The sequence below is a fragment of the Strongyloides ratti genome, scaffold srae_scaffold0000003, assembly GCF_001040885.1.
Source record: "Strongyloides ratti genome assembly S_ratti_ED321, scaffold srae_scaffold0000003".
NCBI lineage: Eukaryota > Metazoa > Nematoda > Chromadorea > Rhabditida > Strongyloididae > Strongyloides > Strongyloides ratti.
In genome coordinates this window covers 128,407-153,942 of record NW_020171521.1, presented here as the reverse complement: position 1 = coordinate 153,942, position 25,536 = coordinate 128,407, and the positions used below count along the sequence as shown (strand labels likewise).

The following is a 25,536-nucleotide window of genomic DNA, read 5'->3' as shown; positions in this document are numbered from 1 at the left end:
ATAGATCAAGAAATAATAAAGCCATCATCAAAGGGAGCTATCGCCGAACGATCTTAATGGCAATAAAATGTCAATGCAACAAACAGATGGAATTATAAACTAAAGCCGTAAACAAGCAGAAGGAAGCGATTCAAAACAGGGATTGACCTGCATCTTGTTTTTAAGAGCCAGGTAAAACGGATTAATGTTACACCTTTAAGAAGGGTACATTAGATAAAAAGCCAAGTAAATGGCATAATTAAAATAACTATAGTAAAACGAGATAAGAAAATAGATGGGAAAGACCGGAGTATATGAGAGATTAAATTGTCTACACGGTGGCTCTGGGATGTATGAATTATTACATCCCGATGCTTTGAAACCAGGACACACAATACTCTATAAAAGGGAACCCAACTTATGTAACCCCAGCAGGGAAGGAGTAAGAGAAAAGCCCCTGGAGAGGGATAAGTTCTTACAATTAAATCAAATACCTATGGAGGTAGAGAAGTTGGTATGGGAATATAAGGATGTATTCTATAAGTATGAGCATGACGTGGGTAGATATAATGGTAGTATCAAGCACGAAATCAGACTTAAAGAAAAAGTACAACCGGTAAGGTACTGGTTAAGAAAATATAGACTAGACCAAGAAAAAGCAATAATGGAGATTTTTGATGAATTGGAGAAGAATGGACAGATTGTGCAAAGCAGATCGGCATGGTCTTTTCCAGTAATAATGGTCAAGAAGAAGGATGGAACGTTAAGGAAAGTAGTTGATTATCGAAGGCTGAATGAACTAACGGAAGTAGAAACGAATATACTTCCACTAATAGAAGACGTATTAGAGAAAGTGGCAGGGAACAAATACTATACGACTATAGATTTGGCAGCAGGATTTTTCCAAATTCGATTGGATAAGAAGAGTCAAGCACTGACAGCGTTTATATCGCCAAAAGAGCTTTATGAATACACAGTAGCACCGATGGAGTTGTCTATGAAGAAATTCCACTATTATATGTACGGTAAGGTTACCGATATTTATACTGACCAGAGAGCAGTATTGGCAATCAAAGGAGCAAAGGAGAATCAAACCAAACTCCGGAGATATCAATTGGCATTGGCAGCATATAATTTGAGAATTTTCTATAAAGTAGGAAAAGCAAATGTGCTAGTTGATTTGTTGTCAAGAAATGTAGTCTTGGCAGTTTAACGGAATAAGATTGAAGAGGATATATTTACTATTATGAAGAAATTCAATTGACCGTATAACAGGAAGAATTGGAAATTAAATGAGCAAGAAAAAAAAAAATTAGTGAAGCAATTTGGAGAATATGTGAGAATAGTGGATGGAAAAGCAACCGTGAGAATAAAAGTACAAAGAACAGAAGAAAATAAAGAAACCAAAAGAATGCCATGAAACCTGGAAACTGAATTTTCGGAGGCCGAAAAATTTCTAGGGGTCGGAGGCGTAATGCCCTAGCATTGAGGCGGAGTAAGAATAAAAGAGTATAAAAAGGAAAGAAAGTAAGAACTAAGGAATCGTTCTCAGGAAAGAACATGAAGATCTAATGCTAATGTAATTTAATTCTCTTATTATTGTATTCTTTGTTCTAATCATTTTTACTAATAATGTTGTTAATAATATCTAATATTAATTTTTGAATCTATAGTATTAGATGGAAGGATTTGAGTATTAAACGATATTTTCATACAATTAAGATATGAAAACGTTAAGGTTGCATAACAAAGTATTATAATATAGTCCATAAAAATTTATATGTATGCAATAATAAAAAAGACATTGATCAAAATCATTTGCATAAAGTAATTATTAATTGTGTTTTTTATAATTTTCATATATTTGACAAAAAAAAATGAAAATTTTTTAATAAATATTAAATTTTCACAGTATTGCATTTTTTAAAATTGGTTTTTTATTAATAATATTACTTTTTTTATAATACTCATTTATTATTTATTTTTAAAATAATTACATTTATTTTAAATACATTTAATATAATTGGTAAAATCATTTTAAAATAAAAATATGCATTTAAAGATAGAAATAAGCTCAAAAAAAGTTATAAAAGAGTTTCAAACTTTTTTATGAATGAGAAAACATCTGATCAAAAAAAATTTTATATACATAAATAATATTTTTTCTAATAATCTTAGTAAAATTTTTAAGATGCAACTAAAATGCTTGTTGTAGAAAAAACTTTGTATGAAAGTGGCAAAATTTTGTTATCAACAAATTCATATTAATAGTAATAACACGTGCTTACTTATAAGTGTCAAAATGATTTATTAATTAAAATTATACTTACGTTTTCACTTGTTCTATGTAATGGTAATTAGTTTACACACCAGATTTTTACAAATTAGAACGTTTTTCTTCAAGTTTTATTCATTCCCTATTTACGTTATATAATCAATTTTTGGTGAATGTTTACCTGCTTCTTTTATTGTTTTCTATTGTTTTTTTTTGAGATAAATTTTTCTTTTTTTTTATTTAGAAACAAAAAAGATCAAAAAATTTACCATTTAGTTAAAAATGTTTTAAAAAGTATATTCGCATTAAAGCAAATAAAGAATTTTTTTAACTAAAATTTCGACAATATCTACTTTTGTTTTGGCTAGTTGTATAAAATCTGTTTGTCAAATTTGTTTAATTAAATTTTTTTTGTTAACAATAAATATTAAACAATTATTGAATTTTTTAATTTGACAACAATAAAAAAATTTGTACTTATGCTGGTATAATCCTTTTATGTAGGAAGAAAAGAAATACAAAAATCTTTTTCTTTTTTTTGGTTTCAAAAAATACAATTAAAATAGCTGTAAAAATTAAGTGGTCACCTGATTGTTAAGTTATAAAAATTACTATAAAAAATATAAACATACCAATTTTTCTTTACTTTTTACTTAAGAATTACTTATTCACAAATTTAACAATTAAAATATAAATAAATTTTAATATAATAAAAGTGAATATACAATAATTATAAAGATATTATTAACTTAGTGGTTACTAATATTAGACAATTTGACATTTATTATTAAACTTACTGATTATTATATACTATTCAATTTATATTTATACCTGTAATTTTTATTATTTGAAAAAGTTATATATATTTTCCATAATTACTTAAATATTAGTTGCATTTAGAAAATATAAATTAGACATATAAAATAATAAATGTTATTAAATTTTCTTCACTTTTATATATATTTTATTTTTATAACATTTAACTTAAATAAGAATTTATAATTCTAATTTTTTAATACGTTAACACACAATGTTAGTAAATTAGTAATAATTATAATTAATGTAATTAGAAACGGGAAAAAGAAGATGATTACTTGCAAAAAAAAATACTAAATGTTTAATACCTTTTAAAACTATAATAATTTTTCAGTATTATTTATCAGATATCAAATTATAATTTTTTTATTTAGCTTATTAAATGATAATAAATAAAACTGTTACCATGTGCCAAATTCTAGTGATAATAAATATGACAATTTATTTTGAAAAAATATTAAAGATAAGTAATTGACTAAATTTGAGTATAATTGTTGCATACTTTTTAATTTTGAAATTATTTTTTATATTATATGTAAAATTAATAAAGAATATTTTTATTTTGTTGTAGACTGGTTAATTATTAAAGAAATAAAAATTTGAAAAGTTTTATAGTAAGAAGCATTTTATTTTATTTATTTATACTTTTTATTACTTTATGATACTATTTAATTTTACATGGATTATTAATTTATGTTGAATTTGGTGAATTTAATATTTTTTTATTAAAAATTTTGTTTTGCATTTAATTCAAAAAAATGGTGTTTTTTTTATATCAAAAAACAAAATTTTTTAATAGTTATGCTAGTTATAAATTTTATTAAGTAGTATTTCTAACCATAAACACACAAATATATATGGTAATTGTAATCGAAATTTACACTATGATATTTAAATTCATTAACTTAATAACCAAATCTCATAATTTTGTTACATGTTGTTTAATAAAATATTTTATTTACTTTTTTTGAATTTTTGCAGCATTTATTACATATAGCATATATAAATAAGGTGTTGATATGAGTTTCTAAACCAAATCTACAACTTCCAAAAATATATTTAGTTTTTTAAAATTATTTTTTTTATCCAACAAGTTCAAATACAATAAATAATTTTATATAGCACAGAAAAATGATATCTATTAAATCAATATGACAAATTTTACTTTGATTAATTTTTTCATTTATATATATTAAATATTTTAGACTACAAATACAAAAATAAAGATTTAGCCAGATTGAGCATTATTATTAAATTTCTAGAATTAAACAAATTAGTAACAGTACTATTAAAACTAATAAATACAAATAAATGTTGAAATTATGACAAATTTTTAAAATTTCTCATGTTTTATATCTTCTGAAAAGTCATCTGTTTTACATACAGCAAATTAAAGAACATTTTCTAGATATAAAATACTTTTTCATAACGATAGAATTAATATTTAAATATTATATCACTTTTTACTTTATCAATTTTCCTAAAAGTTTCACTACTTTGTAATGGTATTTTATTTTAAAGTTTTTCAAATGCAGTTTTTATCATTTGCTATTACAAATATTTTTTTTTCTAAAATAGAAACTTTAATAAATAAAGCAAGTCATTAGACGGCATTAGTAGAAGAGACGGATAAAGGAGCAGTAGAGAAGAAATGAATTATTAAAAGAGAGTCTCTTCTCCTAGATTTGTTGGAAAATCTCCTAACTAATAATTATTATATTTTGTTATATATTGTTTTGTTTTGATTAATAAATATATTGATAAAGACTCTTGTGTATTACTATTCCTTTCCTAGAGATTCTCGTGGTGGTTGCCGCTACATAATCCCATGTCTGAGATGAAAACCATGACCTCTACAAGGAATAATAAAAATATAAAATTGTAAAAGTTTGTTATTAAAGCGTAAAATTAAATAATTTAGTTAACTAATTACCACTTATTCTAAATTTTTAAAAAAATGTTGAAGTAAAAAAAAAATTTTTTTTTAAAACAAATGATATCTCAAATTAAATACAAAAGTATATAAAAAAATAAGTAAATTAATAAATTCTGTTTTATTTTTAAAATTAAAAAGTTTGTATGATTTGTAATTGTATTAATTGAAGAAATTATTTACTACGAATAAAATTGAGTTTTATCTTTCTAATAAACCTTGTACGATCAGCTTTTAAAATAAAAATTGTTTTTCTAGTTGTTATTATAAAATTTTTCAATACTTTTATTTTTTTAAAGTTTAAAAACTACAAAAAAGTAGTAATCCTTTAATATATAATAAACGAGTATCAGGTTTGTAAAATCTTTTAAATACTTTTATTCTTAAAAAACTTTGCTGAATAAAAAAACAAACAAATTTACATAATCTTTATAATTTTTAAAAAACATTTCATCTTCATACAGAAAAAGTTTCAAGAATGCAAAAAAAATTAATTTTATTTCAAAATATTTAAATTTTTCAGTTTTGTACAAAAGCAAAAATTCTTTTTTATATAATATGCTAAAAAATTAGCATTTTAAGTAGCTATAACCTTTATAAAATAAATTTTTTTAGAAAAAAAAAATAATCTCTAGGTAATTTAATTTTTTATCAGTAAAAATTCATAACTAAAAGTTTTAAAGGTTAGATACAAAAATATAAAAAGCTTACAAATGATGAAAAATCATTTTAAGTTAACACATTGTTTATATTCTACTTATTCACGTAATAAAGATCTCAATTAATTTAATTAATAAGTTTTATTATTTTTAAAGGTATATGTTACTTTTTTTTAACAAAATTTTTAAGTGAGAAACTAGTTAGAACAAAAATAAATTATAATGTCAAAATATTTTTTACATGACAACAATTTCATTAATAAAGTTTATTATTTTTAAATGTAGTAAGAAAGATTTTAAAATAAAAATTTCATTATTCATCTTATCATGCTGATTTGTTACACTTGTATGCTACTTTCAATAAATTATTTATCTAGGTATATTTAGTCAACAAATTTCATTTCTTCCTTTTTTTATAATATTAATGTACCTAAAATTTTTATTAGAAAATACTTTTTTAATCATTCTTTAAATAATACAAATAAAGTTTTTATTAAGTTTTGTCTGTATAAATGTCATTATTATATTTTGAGATAAAAACAGTTATAATTAATTTTACTTATTATTAATAAAATAAAAAGCATGTTTTGTAAAAACATTAATTAAAATCATGTTGTATTGTTTAAAAATACTCCGAAAAACAAAATAAATGCCAACAACTTGTTTTTTAATCTTATCTTATCTTAGATAAGAATGTTTCTACTTTACAATTTATAACTTATAAGCATTATTATTTTTTTTAAAGCCTAATTAAAGCTTTGTTATAAATATATGTAAGACAAATTAAAGTGTATAAAAGAGCATCATGTTTAAAATTAGATGTCATTTTATAAAATGATATTTGGAATTTATAAAAAAAATTAAATTAAATAATTTTAAAGAAGCAAACTTTATTACAAAAAAATATATTTAGTTAAAAAAAGCTAAATATTATTTTATCTATTGAAAAATTTTTACTTCATAATTTTTGAATTGTAAACAAGAAGCTTTCAGAAAAAAAGCTTTATAGAATTATAGAAAAATTGGTTTATTGATAATTTTATTTTGACTATGAATGAATAAATCAAAATTTAATTTCAATATGTATACCTAAAAAAATTTTTGTAAGATAAATAGAAAGTTATCGTTTAGGAATATATTAAAAAAAATCTTTTCTTTTATATAGTTGTTTTATCTTATTTTAAAATGATAAAACAAGAAAATGCAATAATATGGTAAATGAAAAATTATTGGTTTATAGTACCAATGAGAAGAACAATGATAGACAATTGTATGAAATAATTATTAATTGAGTTCTTCCCTAATCTTTTTCATATCTTAGTTGTATGAAAGGTTTTATTTTAGTACTTTAATCCTTCCATCTAATAATAAATTTAAACGTAATTTAGTATTAGATTTATTAAATAACAATCTTAGTGAAAATAATTAATACAAAGATAAATTAGTAAGAGCACAAATATTTAAATTAGCAGATGTTCTTCATGTCTGGTGCTTTCCTGAGAGTGATTGTTTTCTTCTTACTTTCCTTCCTTTTTATACTTTGTTAAATCTTACTCCGCTTCAATGCTAGGACATTACACTTCATAAACTTCATTTATATGACAAAAAAATGAAACTTGATTGGTGGACATTAAATTTACACAGCATTGGACATTTTATAATTGGTTTATTATTAATTATATCAATTCCTATTTCAATAGTAATACTTTACTATTTAATATTACTTGGACAAAAAATTTATATTTTCAAAATTATATCAATTATTTTAAATACAGTATATGAAATTGGAACATTTATATTAAGAAAAAGTGGAAATATACTTTTAAGTATAGGAAAAAGTATAAGAAAGCATTCAAATCAAGTTCCAAGCAATGCAGCTATTATTGAAGAATTGAGAAAGTTTGAAACAATAGTTATTTTATCTTACTTTAAAATGATAAAAATAAAGCAAAAATTATGACTCTGGATAGAAATCATCCCCTACTTGATGCACTTACTTATTCTGTGCTTTTTCCAACAGGGGAACGAACATTTGATGCCCAATTAAGAAAAAAATATATAGAAACATATCCAAGTAGACGTGAATATATTAGATATAATTTATTTTAACGAAATGATAAAACAATTTTATTAAAATCATCCAGATTATTACAACAATTTATCATTGATTATTATGTCAGAATTGAAAATGACATAACTGATTATGCTTATAAATTAAGCAAAGAAAGAATTAATTTACAAAAAAAATATGGTAATGTAAGAGATAATGTTGTAGATATTGGAATTGATGAAAATAGTGATAATGAAGAAATTTTTAATCCTGATGATGAGGAAGAAACCTGTAGTAGAATATTGAAATCATTAACAAGCTGTTCTAAATGGTATAAATTTAAAGAAGAAAATGTTTATAATTCTAAAATATTTGACTTAATATATTTTCATATTTATAATTATACATTAACAACTAATATAATAAAAGATTAACCTATGATATAAAATATATTTTTTACTTTGCTTTGGATAAGCAGACTTTTCTTTTTTACATTTAAAGTTAGCTACATTCTAAAATCTAAAAATTTTTATAATTAAAAACATTTTTTTTAAAATTATTAAGTTAAAAAATTTTGTTGTTATAATAATTAAAACATAATTTTCTTAAAAAATCTACTGTTGGTTGTGTAAAGATTCATTCGAATGCATCTAATGCATATTTTGAAAAGAAAAATATGCTTTAAAATATTATAAAACATAAAATTCTTATATAATAGAAAATAATTTAAATATAAATATATAACATGAGTGATTCCTGTTCAAATCATCGTTACTTATAATAAAGTCATATATTAAATAATCTTGTATTCATTAATAATCGAGACAAACACTTTCTTACATATAAATACTACAGTGTATCACTATTTCAGTTAGTGTTACCCAGTGTAGTATCTTTTTAAATCTTTATAAAAATACATATATTAAACATATTCTTCACCTTTAAAACATTACATACAAAAATGAATAAATGCAAAAAAGAATTTTTTTTTAATTTTTTTAAATTGTATATAGAAGAAAAATAACTTTAAAAAAAATATTTTTGATATTTAAATTTCAGTACTTTTCGGTTATACCCCCCCTCCCCAAATTAAAATGATAGAAAGTACTTGATAATTAATAAAATTTTTTCAAATAAAATCTTAATTACATAAAGAAAATAGAATGAACTCAATATAAAGTAAAAACATAAATAAATTTTTTTAAAAATTAACTAATAATAATAGAAAACATTATGAGATTTGATATTTGAGTCATTTTTTTTTCCGTTTCATGATAAAAATTAACGACAATTTTTTTATTTTATGATAAAAATTAATGATGAATTTAATTTTTTTTATCCATCTTGTAGAAAAGAAGATGGAGAATCTGATAGGCTTGTTTTTATTTCAAAAAAAATAATTTTAAGGCAAGTTTCACTCATTTTAATTTAGGGGGTGGGTATAACGGAATAGTACCATAAAAGTTATATATAAAATATTTTTTAAAAATAACATTTGTATATGCTTAACTTTTATAAAAAAAACTTTTCAATATTTTATTTTTATGCGTTACTACTTTTCCTTATAATTCTTTTTAAAACATATAATTTTATTTTTAATAAATAACTTTTAAGGAGAATTATATCTTAATAACAATGTTCAAGTATTGCTAAAAAATAAATTAATATTTTATTTCTTAATTTTTTTATGAAATATTTTTATGTATGTAATTTTTATAATTAAGATTGTTAAAATTTAATTAAGTTTGATATAACCTAAAATATTTATATACAAATCTTTATTAATCTACATCAAAAACCTTTTTAATAATAAATAATAATAAAATAAATTTAATTACTTATTTCGTGGAGTTTACCAAAGTTTTTAAATAAGTATGTTAACGCTGATTTATTATAAACCTGAAAATATAGACAATTATAATGAAAAAAGATCAGAACGACTTTTTATTTTGTATAACCTCATTAATATATATATTTATATTAATGATATTTACAGCAAAAACGTGATTATTATGCTTTATTCTTTGACATAGATGCTGATAAAATTTTACCCTTTAAATTAAATATTATTATATAATTTTTTAAATATTAATAAAAATATACTGATAATCTTGATCTTTATTTTTGTAAAAGCATTTCATGTAATATTCATAAACATAACGTTTATACTTTTTTTTATTTCTTACAAAAATTTAAAATCAAATTTATGATAATAGTTATGTAACTTGTTTTACAGATGTTTTAATTTATACAATATTTTATTATAAATGTATACTGAATCAAAAAATTATAAATATGACATTTTGTTGACTTTAACAGTTAGAATGTGCTTAAATATATTTTTTTTTAAACATATGAAAAGGGAAAATAATTTTATATTTTTCTAGATTTAATAATGTAAACATTAAACCATATAAACTATTTTAATTTCTAACTTGATTATTGAAATAGTCATTTAACAATTTTTTAAAAAAGTGTAAACTAAATGATCAAGATAATCTTAGAAACTATTTATCATTATAAAAAAGCACAATAAAATAAAAATACAAAATAATACTGTTTATAAATATCAAATAAAAGTTTATTTTATCAGAAAATGTTTATCTATCATAAGTGATCTGTCAATTTTGCTTAAGATAAAAATATATATTATAAACAATTTATATAAAACAATGATAAACTTTAAAAAAATTTAGTTTATAAAAAATCTATAAAAATATAAACATCAATGATATAAAATGTCGATATTTGACATTAAAATTTCACTTAAAAATTTTACAATTTTCTTTCTATCATAATTGAATATTTTTTTAATAGTCAATTGTTATCGTAATCTGAAAATGTTTCAAGACAATAATATGCTTCAGTAATTTCAATTTATTGTCAAAAAAAATTTTATAGGTAATATATTTTTTTTAAATAAAAGATATTTTTTTAGTTTACAAAAAATAGAAGTAATGGCAAAATTTGTATAATTTGTTTGGTGTACCAAATAATTTAGATTTGTTAATACAATAAGGCAAAGAAATGTTTTACATTGATTGAAAGAGAATAATTTTTGAAAAAATAAAAAGAAATTTTGTTTGTCAAAAGTATGTTAATTAACTTTTAAGTGATTATGAAAAGCAAAGTTTTATTTTTGTAAAAAGAATCTTTTAAAATAATTTGTTTTCTTTATTAACTGTTTCAACAATTATTTTTAATCATTATGTATTTTATAATGGAAGAAGTGTAACTAAACGTATAAATTCTAACATGTGTAAAAAAATTTAAAAAAAACATAAAACATTATCATGTTCAGATAATTGTAAGCAATAAAATGAAAACTTATTTTATTTATTTTTTTTGTAGATATTAATGCTTGTTAGATGGAAAAAGTTTGAAAAAATAGAAGAGGAAGCAATGAATATTTCATTATTTTCTTCTGTAATACTATTTCAAATGAACTCATCATATAAACTAACAACTTTTACATATTCAAATAATATGAAACTTGAAAATACTGTTAAAATTATAGTTTCATGGTATGAATTAAAAAAAACATTGAACATAGAAAAATTTATTAAACAAGAAATGCTACATCGAAATTACAATAGAAGCACAAAATTTAAAATGTATCATTGAAGCAAATTATATTGTAATGGTTAAAGAAAATAAACAACACTTTATAAATATATCTAAAAGTATTCTTAAAGAAAAAAGTATAACATACAAATTAATAAATTTTTTATGATAACAAAGTAATATTCTTAAGTAATATAACAAATCAGAAAATAAAAATCAAAAACTCATCGTACTTGAAATTTTATCAAAGCATATGTTTTTCAATTATTTTTTGTAACATATCAATGATACGTATATATACATGAACAAGGTAAATACTTATTTGCTGGAGCATTTGATATATTTAAAAGAAAAAATATATAACGTTATGACAAATAATCAGTTGCAAATTTTGTTTTTTTTATTTTAACATTTTTTTAATTACAACTATGTCATGGAAAAAAACAAAAGTAATTGAAAAAGGCAAAAGAAAAGGAAAAATATTATTAACAATAATAAATGTATTAAATACTGCAATAATAAAAAATGTATTTACAATATTATGATAAAGAAAAAAGATTCAAAGTGAAAATACTATGAGAAAAGTTGTTTCAATGTATACATAAATAAGAATAAAGTTGAAGTTTATGTAGATTACTTTTATAAGAAGTTAATAGATTAATGTTGAGGAAAAATCTAAAATTGCTGATTACCACTATTCACGTGCTTTTAATATAAATGTATTGAAAAACTATTGTATCCATAATCATGATTCAAAATATAAAAAGTACAAAGAAGAAAAAAAATATTCTTATTTAAATTAATATTTATTTTGGAAACAAGTGTTCTAAAAAAATAATTTCTATTAAAAATGCAACTAGTCAACTTATCAATCTAGAAAACAATTTTAAATTTACGTAAAAAATATATTATAATGGATGTCGTTTGTGAAAATAAAAAAAAATCTAGAGTCAAACAAAGTATTGCTAACGCCAGATTTTTTACCAAAAGTAATACCACTAAATTATTTAGAAAAACAAACAGATTATTATGGTAAAAAATAAATTAGTTTTTGGATTATTCACGCTTTATTACGTGAAAATGATAGAAACATTTAATCAGATATTTTTCACAGATATTGAAAATGAAAATGACTAATAGGACTATGTTTCAGCATGTTTTTCACTGATAAATATATTAGAATTTTTGAAAAAAAGTACAAGTATAAAAAATGTTTATTTACGAAGTAATAATGCAAGTTATTATAAAAACGTTTGTTTTTATTATTTACTATAAGCAATAAGCAAAAAAAGAAAATAAATATATACTTATTCTAAAGTTCAGTTAGACAAAGAACCTTGTGATTAAACTGCTAATGTTTTATTAAAAAAAAGAAAAAATTAAAAAAAAAACTATGATTAAACACCAACTGATTAGTATAAAGCTTGTTAAAATATAGAAGATTTCAAAAATGTCATCACACTACAAAATTATGAAATTTTAGAAAACTTTAATGGAAATAAAATTGGAAATATAATATTAATAACAATGGAGAATCTTAAAAAATAACGCATAATGCTGAAACAAAATTGATCAACTGTCTTTCTTATGTAAAATGTAATAATACAAGAAAAATCTAATTTAGTCTTATCTCATTTAAGAATGACCTAAACAACAAAATTGATAATTCACCTGAATATTGAAAAAATATTATCTCTGTTGGCAAATAAAAAAAAAAAACGATAAAACTAATGATTCGGTAGATATAAAGCCATATTAAAATCCAATATAAAGATGTTCTTCAATTTTTCTTAAGATAAGAAATTTACATCAATTTATTTTACTAAAATTATGTAAGTGCAAAATATAAAATAATAATTATGTGAGTATGCAGTCGAAATTTTAAAAAGAAAACGTAATTTGGAATGAATAAAACAAATTGTTAAGTATTAAAAATAGAAAACAAAGTTAATTCTGACATTATTTTAAATAGAGAGAAATTAAAAAAAAAATTAGAAATGAATGAAAAATATATTCAAATATATTAAAAAAGAAAAACCAACGGTAAAATTTTTACAAGCTATTTAATTCAAATGTGTATACGTTTAGTTGAAGACAAAGAAAAATAAAATTTAATGATATTCCAAATTTATAGAAAATTAGTTTTTTTTTTGACTATAATTATTGAAAAGTAAAGAAAAAAAATTACTAATTATGAGAAAGAAGTTCAAAAAAGTGGTAAGTGTAAAAAAGATGATATGTTATCAGAGATTTAAAAGAAATATAATTATATCTTAAATTAAAAAAAAAAAACATAATTTACGTAAACATTTTGTTCATGCTATATATGGAAAAGTTGAAAAAAGAAGAAAAGTTTTTAATAAACAAATAAAAATTAGCAAAAAAGTGGTACATTAAAAAAAATATTTATAAGAAAAACCTTTGAAGAAAAATATCACTGTCAAAATCACAAAATCAACTATTAACTTATGTCTCTGTTTAAAGTTTAGTAAATTAATTTGAAATAATGAAACAAAATTGTACTAACTGAATTCACAAACGTTGAAATAGTTTATGATACAATGAAATTTAGCAAAATTTGTTCTGCCTTTTTTTACAAAACTATATACTATAATATTTTCATTAGAAGCGTAAAAATACAAAACTTAAAACAAATATTTAATGATATAATAATGTCATGGAAAAAAATCGTATAACGTTTTATCATTGAACAAGTAAATAATCAATTCCAAATTAGAGAACAAGAAATGAAAGATAGGAAATAAAAAAACGAATGTTTTTACTGATATTCTAAATGATTTAATAAGTAAAACAAATTTTTACAATATATTCTTTATCTCTACAATATACAACATCTTCAAAATGTGACATTTGAGTTATATATAAGTGCCATTCAATAGTAAAATGTCAGAATAAAATAAGCATATGCTTTTCAAAATATTGAAAAAAATTAAACAAATATGAATACATTAGAATGGATTTTTTTTGTTTATAATTTGTATGGCAAATAAATTAAACTAATTATGCAATAAATATTTAAAAATTGTCACATACAATATGCAATTAATAGAACGTAGATAAAAGGATAAATAAATAAATAATATAGACAGAAATGATATAATACAAAGCTTTCAAAAACTATTTAGAAAATAAAATACAAATTTAAATCAAAATTTTTGTATGACACTATAGAAGAAATTTGTTTAAAAACTTAAATGTATGCAAGTTGTATATATATTATGTGAATTAAAAGATAGAAAGAAAATTCATTTAATGTCATCACGAAAAGATACTTTGACATAACACATTTAAAAAATCAGTAATGATAAAACATTTTTAAATATAATAGTGAAATTAATACAAAACTAACATATTTTAAAATTAATGATTTTAAAGAAAGTCTAAAAAAGTCATGTAACTATAATTGTTAAAAATTGAAGTGATCATTTTGCTAAATATATATGTGAAGATTGGTTTTCAACACTAAGAAATCAACTAATATATAAGTATGGTAAATTTGTAATAATACCAAGCATATTTAAAACGTTTAATAGAATCTGCAAACTAAAAAAATGTTTGAATACTTACAGTTTTGAAAAATCTTTTTAATAATAATTAATACAAAGTAAAAATAAATTTATAAAAACTTCAAGTAGTCCAAACTTTCTAGATCAAAAATTGTGGTATAAAATACACAAAAAATAAAAGATTGAAAAATATTAGAAGCCGCTTTATCAAAAAAAAAAACAGAAAAATTAAAGTAGAAAAATTTCTTTGTACAACACCAAAAAAAATTTTTGAATTAAGGTTCAAGAAAACTAGAAAATATTGAAGTTCAACTTTTTGAAGTGCGTCTTATAATTAATATGTTTTTTGTACTTATGTACTTGAAAACACAAAAATGTTGATCTATAAATATATCATAACTACAACAAAAATTCTTACAAAATACAAGCATTTTTATAAAAACCTTTATTTATTTACAATTAAAAAAATTATAAATTGTGTGATGTCAAGAAGTTTTCCCTATGCGTTTACAAATAAAAAACATGAAACTGTTGCTGAGTTTTAAATACACATACAAAAAAACTTTAAAACCTTTTATTGAATCCTAAGTTTATACATACTTATACAAATGAATTTAAACGAATTTGAACAAAATTATAAGAAAAGCAGTGTAAGTAAAAAAAAGTGAATATATTTCTTTAAGTATGGTATCAATCGAAGAAGTTAATAAAAAATAACAAAATTAGTAACAATTATGGTTTCAGAAAAAATTGTAGACAAAAAAAATTTGCTTTACTTGTCTTTAAGCTTTTTAATGCTACATAGAAAAGAAAGTAATCCACAGATAACATATGAATACTTATTCTGTTAAATTAACAAAAACATTCTGAATCCATTTTATGATAAAATTGAAATTGACTTTCTATTTTAAAAAGATATACTGTGCATAATTGATTTCCATTCTTCACATAATTTCAACAGAATAAAGCGCTTAAGAGCACATACAAAAATCATTTTGATAACAGCTTAATGTGTGACATATATTGTATATAATTATATTTGATGCTTTATGAACAATGTTAATGAAAAAAGAAAGCTTTAATCAAAACAATATTTAAAGAAAAGAATACAATTATATATTATAGAAAATAAAAAAACCGTTAAGAATATTGTTTAACAAAATTTAATACACAATAGTGAAAAAAAAAATTATAATGTTTATAATACATTAGCAGTAGTTCCAATCACATGATGCTTTACTACCAAAAAAAAATATTAAAGAAAATCTTTAAACAAGAAATATCTTTAAAAATATTCTGAAAATAATTAACAATAATAAAGTAAAAGTTATATTATTTATAGTATTTAAATAGTACATTAAGTCCGTTATTGAATTTTGGCAGAAAAGCACAATAAGAAGGTTTTCAAATATAAAAAATTCTTGTAGAAAAATCATATATCATTCATATATTTCCAATGGTAAGAATATATCATAATGAAAACTAACAAAATCTTTTAAAAAAAAACATAGAAATAATAATTAAACTATTGTGAGTATCTCATTGTTAAAAAAGTGTTATCAAAAGTACTTTAACAAAACAACAAATAAACTTATAATAAAGTGAAAAAAAGAACAAAATAGTTTTTTAATTTAATGTGCTACTTTTTGTCCAAATTTTTTTGAATTAATAGATGATCAAGTAAATATTTATGAATAATTATGTAAGTTCATTTTGTTTTATGTAATTTATATTAAAAAAAAAGTTTTTTATATTTTCTTATTGCAAACTTAGTCACTTTTAATTTATTTTTTTAATATATTATTTAAATTTAGTCTTTTATATAAAGTTTAATTTTTAGCGTTACTGTTTGGAAAACAAATTAATCAAGTTTACAAAATTTTTTATTATTATTTAAACAATACCATTCTTTTATAAAACTTACGTAAACTAAATAATGGCTAGTAATCATTCAACATTATATGTTACAAACTTTTTGATTTTAATATGATTATTTAAAACAAAATAAGAATCATTGTAAAATATAGTTTTTTGACAACTTAAAATCAATTTTCTTGTTTCCAAATTTTTTATTCAGAAGTTTCTTTGGTAAGTTTCAAAGACAGATAGTTTAATATTTGTAAAATTTTTATATTTTAATATAATTTTTTTAACTCTTTTTACATGATAGGCAATATTTTTATTTTGTATTATCTTATTTGATAGTATAAATATTGTTTACCTTTTTAGTTATTAACAAAAATTATTTTTAGATTGGAAATTAATAGTTCTTTGAAAACTTATTTTTTTGCTGTTAGTGAAAATACTTTACATTTTTTTTCTTCATGTTTTTATTCAAGTTGCATTTAAAAGCAAAACTAAAGTTAATTTACTTTACACAAACAAATGTTGCCATGCTTTTTTACAATCTGGTAAAAATATGTGTGCAGAATTATTCTAATTTTAATAATTTATTGTCAATTAATTTTTCAACAATTTTCTAAAAAAATTATTGGATTTTGTGTAGGTTTTAGTCAAAGCTATTGAGTTTTTGTTATTTATCATGTTGACGGTTTTTAGAAATTTAATGAATATAATCAAAAATTGTATAACACAATTGACAATGTCTTTTTATTTTAAATTCATCAAAATCAAATTCTGCTTATGTTTATTGTAGTATTGTATCATCATCTAATATTTTTTATCCTTTTTTTATTTACTGTTTTTAGTGAATATTTAATAGATATAATCAATTCGTTGTTGTCAAGTTTTTTTTGCTGAGTTAAATTAATGTTTTGATCTCTTTTTACATACTTTAAATTATTTTTGCTTTGAAATATCTATACTTATTAGCAAATACTATTTTTATAATTACATCTAAAAAAGTTTTATAACTTTTTACAAATATTTAAAAAATATTTATTTTTTTCAGTTTACAACAATTTGTTGTAAAATGTTGACTTTAAGTTTTAAATTGAATGATTTTTTTTTTCCAAATGAAGCATTTTTATGTCAATTTTTATTTTCTTTATATATTTTTTCAAAGTTTAAAAGATTTTTTAATCTTGTATATGTTCAACCATTTTTTTTCTGGTTTTTGTAAAATGCCTTGAAAATGTTTGTTGTTTGAAAATTTTTTTATACTTATATACTAATTTTTATTTCTACGATACTAATTAACAATTTTTATGTATCTATTCTGGAAATATTTAATTTCATTAAGTGCAATTAATTAGACTATTAACGTTCTAATATCATTCTTAAAACGCTTAATGTCAATCAAACATATTATTTTTTCATGTAGTTGATTATTACATTCTTCAAATGTTTATATGGTTTAAAATTATTTTATTTGAGGCTAGTAAAATACCATTTATTATTTCATAAAGCATACTTTTTTTCAATGACTAACGTGTTTTATGTTTAATCATAAGTTATGTTAAATATGTTAAATATACGATAATTTGTTTAACAACATTTTGCATGATTTAGTGAATTTATTATTTACATATATAAAAAACAATGGAAAAATGAAGTTTTTAAATTTTCTAAATTTATTTCAATTTTTTTATATTAGTATGTAAATTAATCTGCCAACATTAATTTTTTTTGTTTTTTAAGATTTATAAAATTTATCGTATATTTTAATATTTTTTAACACTTTTACTTTTCTTACTTTTATTTGTTTACTATTTAGCATTTATCTATTCATATTGTTTGTTTTTTGCCGTGATCATAACTTTATGTATTCTAATTTGTGAAAACATAACAAAAGAATTGTATTAAATTTCATAGATTCTTATACATTTTGTAAATTATTTAACTTTATTTGATGCTATTTAATTAACAACTTTTTTCAATATAATTTGTTAGTAAGTCATGTAAAAAAATTGGCTTAATTTTAGAGCCACTGGCGTACTAAAATTTTTTTTAAAAATTTGAATATTAAAAAAATGTATATTTTTTTATTAAAGATAAAATAACGATTTAGTATAAATTTTTATAATAATACAACAAATAAAGTAAAAAAAGGTAAAAGTAGAAAGTTTTTATTTTTAAAAAAAAATTAAGTTTTAATGTACTCCAGTTTTAGAATCTTTAAAATTTTTATTATCAAGGCATTTGAAAAGTTTTGAGCCTCACTATGATGGAGTTAATATTTTTCCCTAATTATACCGCCATTATTTGACGTTATCCCCTTTAAGCTTAATGCTTTTTTTCCATTTAGACTTCATAGCTTCTTCACTCTTTTTGAAGCAATTTTTGTCAAAGTCTTCAAAATAGCTATCTACAGTCTTTTGAAACTCTTCAAGTGATGAAAATCGCTTTCAACTTAGAAATTTTTTTAATCTAGAGAACAAATAAAAGGCAGATGGAGCTAAATCTAAAAAATTAGGTGGATTTGGCAATAATTCATATCTCAAACTTGAGATTTTTGATAAAAAAGTTAAGCACGTATGAGCAAGTGCATTGTCCTGGTGAAAAATGATTTTTTTTTGTTTAATCTAAGTCTTTTTTCACGAATCTTTTAATCCAACTGGTCTAAAAGATTAGAATAATATTCTCCAGTTATATTTTGACCATTTGGAAAAAAATCTATTAGAAAAATCTCTTTGAAATCCCAAAAATTGAAACCATAATTTTTTTGCTTTAAAACGTTGACTTAACTTTCTTCGGAGGTGGAAAATTAGGGTTTTTCCATTCTTTTGACTATTTTTTTTGACTCAGGATTGTTGTAGAGAATCCACATTTTATTCTTAATTAAAAATTTTTTAATGAAATCCCTTTTATCTTTCAAAAAAAGCTCCAAACTTTTCTTTGAAATTTGAACTCTGGTGCTTTTTTTATCGATTTTCAGTGAATGCGGTACCCATATTGCGGACATTATTTTCATCTCTAATTCTTCATTTTTTATATAATATTTTTATTCCACAGAAATCTCCATCTATTCAGCTATCTCCTTGACTAAAAATTTTTTATCATACATTACCATTTCGTAGACTTTTTTAATAATTTCTTTGGTCGTTACATTTTTAAAGCAAAACTGCGTAGATCATTTTCTAAGCTTGTTTTTTCATGATTGAATTCAGATATTCATATCCTAATAGTGCCATAAGAAAAATAATCTTCTCCTGATACGTTTAGCATGTTTTTGAACATTTCTGTAGCTTTTAAGCTCTTTTTTTAAAAGTTTTTTTTAACGGCTTTTTTTTTAATTTTTCCTTGTTAGAAAATATTTAAAAATCGAATGGTTTTAAATATTATTAACTGATAAAAAAAATTGTCTTATCAGTTAGGGTTTTTTTTTATAGTGATAAAAAAAGTTTCTCTTTAAGATAGGCTATATATTGGTTTTATTTTTTAATGACTTATGCCTTAGGCTCAAAACTTTTCAAATGCCCTGTTATTAATAATATTTTTATCTTTACTATTTTTTCCAAATAGATCATTTAAAACATTTTATTAAAAATATTATCTTCTTCTTTTTCACAAAATGCACTAAAATCAAATTTAGATACATCAGTATTATTATGACTATCATTTTTGTCACTAACAATTTCATTACTATCCATATTATTACGACAATAAATTTTTTTGATGGTCTCATAATGAGAACCATTATAGTGTATAATAACTAATGGCCATATATTGATGTTATTTGCAACTGAATCATAATGCCTCCAACACATATTGAATGATTGAAGTTCAACTGTATCAATTAAAATAAGAAATCTTATTTTATGTATATAACCATACACACAAAAATCAATTTCTTCACCCCAATTTTCTATGTTTACTATTTTATCGAAACAGCTAACGCGTGTTATGTGATTCAATAGTAATTCAACGTTACATATTTCAAACATCCATATATTCATTTGTCTAAAATTGGAGTCATTTAATAAATTTTTATAAAAATTAATTAATGTCTGTCTAACTTCAATGTATCCATTATGTTTATTGTAAGAAATTTTATTCATACAATTGAATGCACAATGTCCGTCCGCTTTTATTTTACCATATTTTTCAAAATAATAATTATTTAATTGTAAATTAATATCAATATATGATGGATAATTATTAACTATTTCTTGTTGATAAAATTCAATATTAAAATTATTGTCATAAACATATAATGAAACATTATGATAAATAAAATTAATAATTTCAATATTATTAATTTTATTTGTATGTTGTTTATTTAAATCTAAAATAAATTTATATATATGTATTAACTATTTTTATATTTAAACTAACCTTTATATATATTCTTCAATAAATCTACAAAATGTGTATTTTTTGATTTTTTAAAATTTTGAATAATATTTTTGTAATTTTTTTTTCCAAAATTTTTAAATTTTAAATTGTTGTAATTGATTTTAAATTCTTTACAAATTTTTGAAATATTTGTAGAATATTTTTTAATCACATAATCTTCGTTATTACAAATACATTGATCAATTTTTTTACATTTGACTATTTCTAATATTTTAAATAAAATTTTATCAACATCATTATTTGATTTTTTAATTATATTTAAAATATCTTCATTAGTAATACTATTACTACTTTCAAAGATTATGTTATCTTCTACTATTTCTGTAAGATAAAAATTTTCATGTATTTAAAAAAAATTATATATTATAAGAAAAAAATATAAAATAAGGAAATATGTATAAACATACCAATATTTGATTGTTTTGGATTTTTGGGATTTTCTAATGTTGAATCATCATCCCAATATTTTCTACTTCTTTTTCTAGTTTTTTTTTCTTTCATTATTTCTAAAAAAATTTAATTTTTAATTAAATGTTAATTTATACATTTAGGATTATCATTTTAATTTACCTTTATTCATTTTATTTATAATCTTTGTAATTTCTTTATTCTTTTCATTTAAAAATTTTGTTAGTTTTTTTTCTAAAAATTTTTTTTTTGTTTCCGTTGTAAATATATTTTTTGTTTGTTGTTTTCTTAATAATAAATTTAGTTTACAAAATTTATCATTTGTTTTTTTAAAATTTTTTTGAATTTTTTTTATAAATTTTGTAACTGATTCATTTGATTTATTTTTCTCCAAATAATTTTGTAAATTTTGATATCCCAATTTATCCAAAAATATGGGAAAAGAATTGAAAAAATTTTTATTTATGTCATCAAACATTTCAATTATGTTTGAATTTTTGATAATATTTTTTTTACTGATTTCTTTTTCATTATTTCCTTTTGAAAATAATTTGTTAACTTTTTTAGAAACCATTGTAGAATATAAGCTTTTTAATAGAATTAAATAATAATAAAATTCTATAATAAGAATAAGATGTATTAAAATAAGATTAAATGATTTGATTTATTGTAAATCTAAAAGTTATTTATATAAAAGAATTTCTTTTTGTTTTGATATCATTACTTTCATATATATTTTTATTTTAATCAACAGTATTGGTAATCAAAAAACACTTTGTGTTTTAGCATATTTGTTAAAATGTACAAAAATATATATTGTATTAATTTTAATTTTGAAATAAAAAGATGACATAGAAATGTAACATTAATGTTTTTAAAACTAATAATTTAATGATGATACGATCTATATAAAATAACTTTAAGATTAAAAAATAACTTTTATTATCAATTGCATCTTTACAATTATTAAAATCAACGATATAAAAATTAACGATATAAAATAAATTAAAATTATTTCTCACATTTCTTTTTTTATTCTTTCTTTTATATATTCATTTTATTTTTTATTATTTTTAGTTTTTTTTTTCTTTTTTTTCTTTTATAGTTTTTTTTTTTATTTCTTTTAATTCTATACCGTTGTTTTCTTCTTCAGTTGATCTTTTTTTTGTTAGTAGCTTGTAAAGATCCTGAAGACAGTCAACAATCAATTTGAAAAGTGGTTTGATTATCCAATCGTAGATGCAATCAATTATTCTTGACATTATGTTTATGCAATAACATAAAGTACTGATTAAATGACAATTAATTTCAGCATAAATGCAAGCATAAACTAATCCAATTAGTATAATTGTAATAAAAATTATTATAATGAACGAAAATATGATTAATGTACATTTGACTATTCCAATTCTTAATATAGTTATTAATTTTATACTCCACCATCCAATTTTATAAGATTTGTCAGATAAATGCAATTTTTCTAATAACCAATTCAATATTTTATCGAATATATCTTTATTATCTTCCTGAGAAAAATTTGCCACCTGACCCTCCAATAAGGATGTTTCATAATTTTCACATATCTTATATTTTGAATAATGGTGTATAAAACCATACCTATCAGCAAACATTATATTACCTTTTTCATCTTCAATAGGTAAATATTCAAAGCATATATCATCTATAACATGATTATAGTGTATAAACTTTAGTTTGAAATGTTTGCAAAGTTTTATTTTATATGTATTATAACCATAATTTTCTTTTTCAAAACTTTTTAACATTACATCTCTTTTGTTTAAATATAATTTAACCTTTTTTCTTCAAATTTTAATAATTTGTCTTCACTTAAATGCATATTAAAGTTATTTTTTCTTATTAAAAATTCTTTTATGTTACTTAATTTTAAATTTTTTTCTTCACATAGAAGCTTAAATTTCTTATTTGCAAATTTATTAATTAAATTATCTATCATACTTCTATATGTTGTAACTAAAGAATTTTCAAAATCTTTTCTATTTAATCGTTTAAAATTTCTATTATTTTTTTCTAGATATATGAGGTAATACTTATATTTTTCATCTATATCTTCGTCTAACTTATGCCTAGTTATTTGTTCGAATATATCTAACATTTGCTCACGGCGAGTTGTTGATTCGAAATCATAAAAATCCCCTTCAAAATTTAAGTAGTATGCTTCAATTTCTAATTTTAAAAAATGTTCCGATACATTTTTTAATTTGAATAAATTCCAAATATTATCAACAAAATATTTTTTATGAATATTCATATAATTTGTATAATGATAATGTTTTATGCTTTCTGATGTTATAACATCAATAAAATAATTACTATCATATTTATTATACAAACTTTCCCTCAATAAACATTTAGGTTTTCTTAATATATTAATGTTATATTTGAATAGTAATTGATAACCTTCTAATTTGTCATTAAATATGACATAATTATTACTAACAAAGAGAATTTTTAACATACTAAGACATTCGTTAGTACCAATTTCATTATAAATTACATTTTTGATTTCCATGTGCCATTTAATCTGCATATCATTACAATCAAGAAAATTTGGTATTTCAATGTCAGTTTCAATGGCTTTGTCATCATAACAGTTATAAAAAATTGGTTCTTTTTTACTAATATTAATTTTTTCCAGTTGTCTTATTTCTTGACATAAACAACATGAATTTAATAATTGTAAAATTAATAAAATATTAGAAAGTAATTTAAAAACAAAAGAATTTTTAAAAATTATTTTCAACATTTTTTTTATAATTTTTTTAATAATTATTTTTTAATAAATAAATTAATTAATATATTCGTTTTTATAATTTCGTTTTATTATATAACTTATAATATAATTTATAATATAATTTTATATAATTATTAATAAAAAAGAATAAAAAAGTTATCACAATAAATTTTAAAATGAAGTCAAAGTTGTTTTAAGAAAAAAGTAATAATTTTATACAATATATATTACTTAATCTACAATTGAATTTTTTCTTTTTTTTTATATAATTAGATTAAAAAATAATAAATCTATATTATACTAATATGTTAACATATATGCAATTAACTTAACCAGAATTGTTAATAACTTATATAAATTTTAAAAAGTAAGAATAATTTTTCATTTCTTTAACTCTTTTTATATTGGAGTAAAAAGAAAACAAAATATTAAGTCACAAAATTATTTTTTTTATAACATTTTATTTAAAACACTTTTCTTGAGAAAATCGAGCAATTTTTTTAATTTGGGACAAGCATTTTTGCAATGTCCTAATTTTTTATGCTTAAATTATGTACCTAGGTAAAGTATAACCTGAGGTAAAATTTTAGCTTCATAGCTCTGTCGTGCGCGGCGCTGGAGCTATTTGTTTGCAAGTGTACATTTTTAGTTTTTTAATTACATCTCATTGATATGCTTATGAAAATATGACTTTATATACCTCATTTTTCATGATCTTTTAAACTAGCTACATAGATTTTAAAAATGTTTTAATATAAAAAAATTTTTGCCTAAAAGTCATCCCCCAATTTTGGAAATACCAAAAATGAATTCAGCGTCCTTGAAAACTCCTAAATGCACTTTCACCATATTTGGATTTCCATGGAGAAAAAAGTTTTTAAAAATAACACGTTTATATGCTTAATTTTTATAAAAAAAAATTTTTAGCATTTTAATATTGTTTTTTTTTTTAATATTCATTAAATTAATCTTTTTAAAATATGGTTTTACATAATTTTTGACTAAAAAATTATCCTTTAGTTACAATCTTTAACACAAGATTTACCAGAGCAGTCATTTTGACTGATCATGCAATTTTAATTCAAAATTACTACTAATTTAATAATTTGATTTTAAAAATTATGTTATCAATTTTGTAGCTATAAGTAGAGAATACATTTTATAAACTTAATGTTATTTTATATATATTAGTAAGAAATATAATTTTTGCTATTGACACTTATACCAGTACCAGTCATTTTGACTGTTTTTTGCAAAAATAGATTTATATAAATAGACGATAAATCTAGTGTTA

The 25,536-nt window shown here is 20.3% G+C and overlaps 3 protein-coding genes across 3 annotated transcripts; 2 read left to right on the top strand and 1 right to left on the bottom strand.

The window, feature by feature from the left end:
* Positions 1 to 274: 274 nt before the first annotated feature.
* SRAE_0000046800 (Reverse transcriptase domain-containing protein) lies at positions 275 to 1,192 on the top strand (the record flags this gene model as incomplete). Its single annotated transcript, XM_024646361.1, has 1 exon — positions 275 to 1,192. One exon carries the CDS (start codon positions 275 to 277, stop codon positions 1,190 to 1,192), a length of 918 nt encoding a protein of 305 aa, XP_024500551.1.
* A 6,079-nt stretch (positions 1,193 to 7,271) lies between these two features.
* Positions 7,272 to 13,184, top strand: SRAE_0000046700 (Hypothetical protein; the record flags this gene model as incomplete). The annotated part of the gene is made up of 6 exons (XM_024646360.1): positions 7,272 to 7,561; positions 7,843 to 8,065; positions 11,014 to 11,019; positions 11,064 to 11,216; positions 13,072 to 13,108; positions 13,150 to 13,184. The coding sequence occupies 6 exons, from the start codon at positions 7,272 to 7,274 to the stop codon at positions 13,182 to 13,184; spliced, it is 744 nt and encodes a 247-aa protein (XP_024500550.1).
* A 7,048-nt stretch (positions 13,185 to 20,232) lies between these two features.
* On the bottom strand, positions 20,233 to 23,759 carry SRAE_0000046600 (Hypothetical protein; the record flags this gene model as incomplete). The annotated part of the gene is made up of 6 exons (XM_024646359.1): positions 20,233 to 20,990; positions 21,254 to 21,382; positions 21,469 to 21,567; positions 21,632 to 21,756; positions 23,087 to 23,150; positions 23,447 to 23,759. The coding sequence occupies 6 exons, from the start codon at positions 23,757 to 23,759 to the stop codon at positions 20,233 to 20,235; spliced, it is 1,488 nt and encodes a 495-aa protein (XP_024500549.1).
* Between the last annotated feature and the right edge of the window lie 1,777 nt (positions 23,760 to 25,536).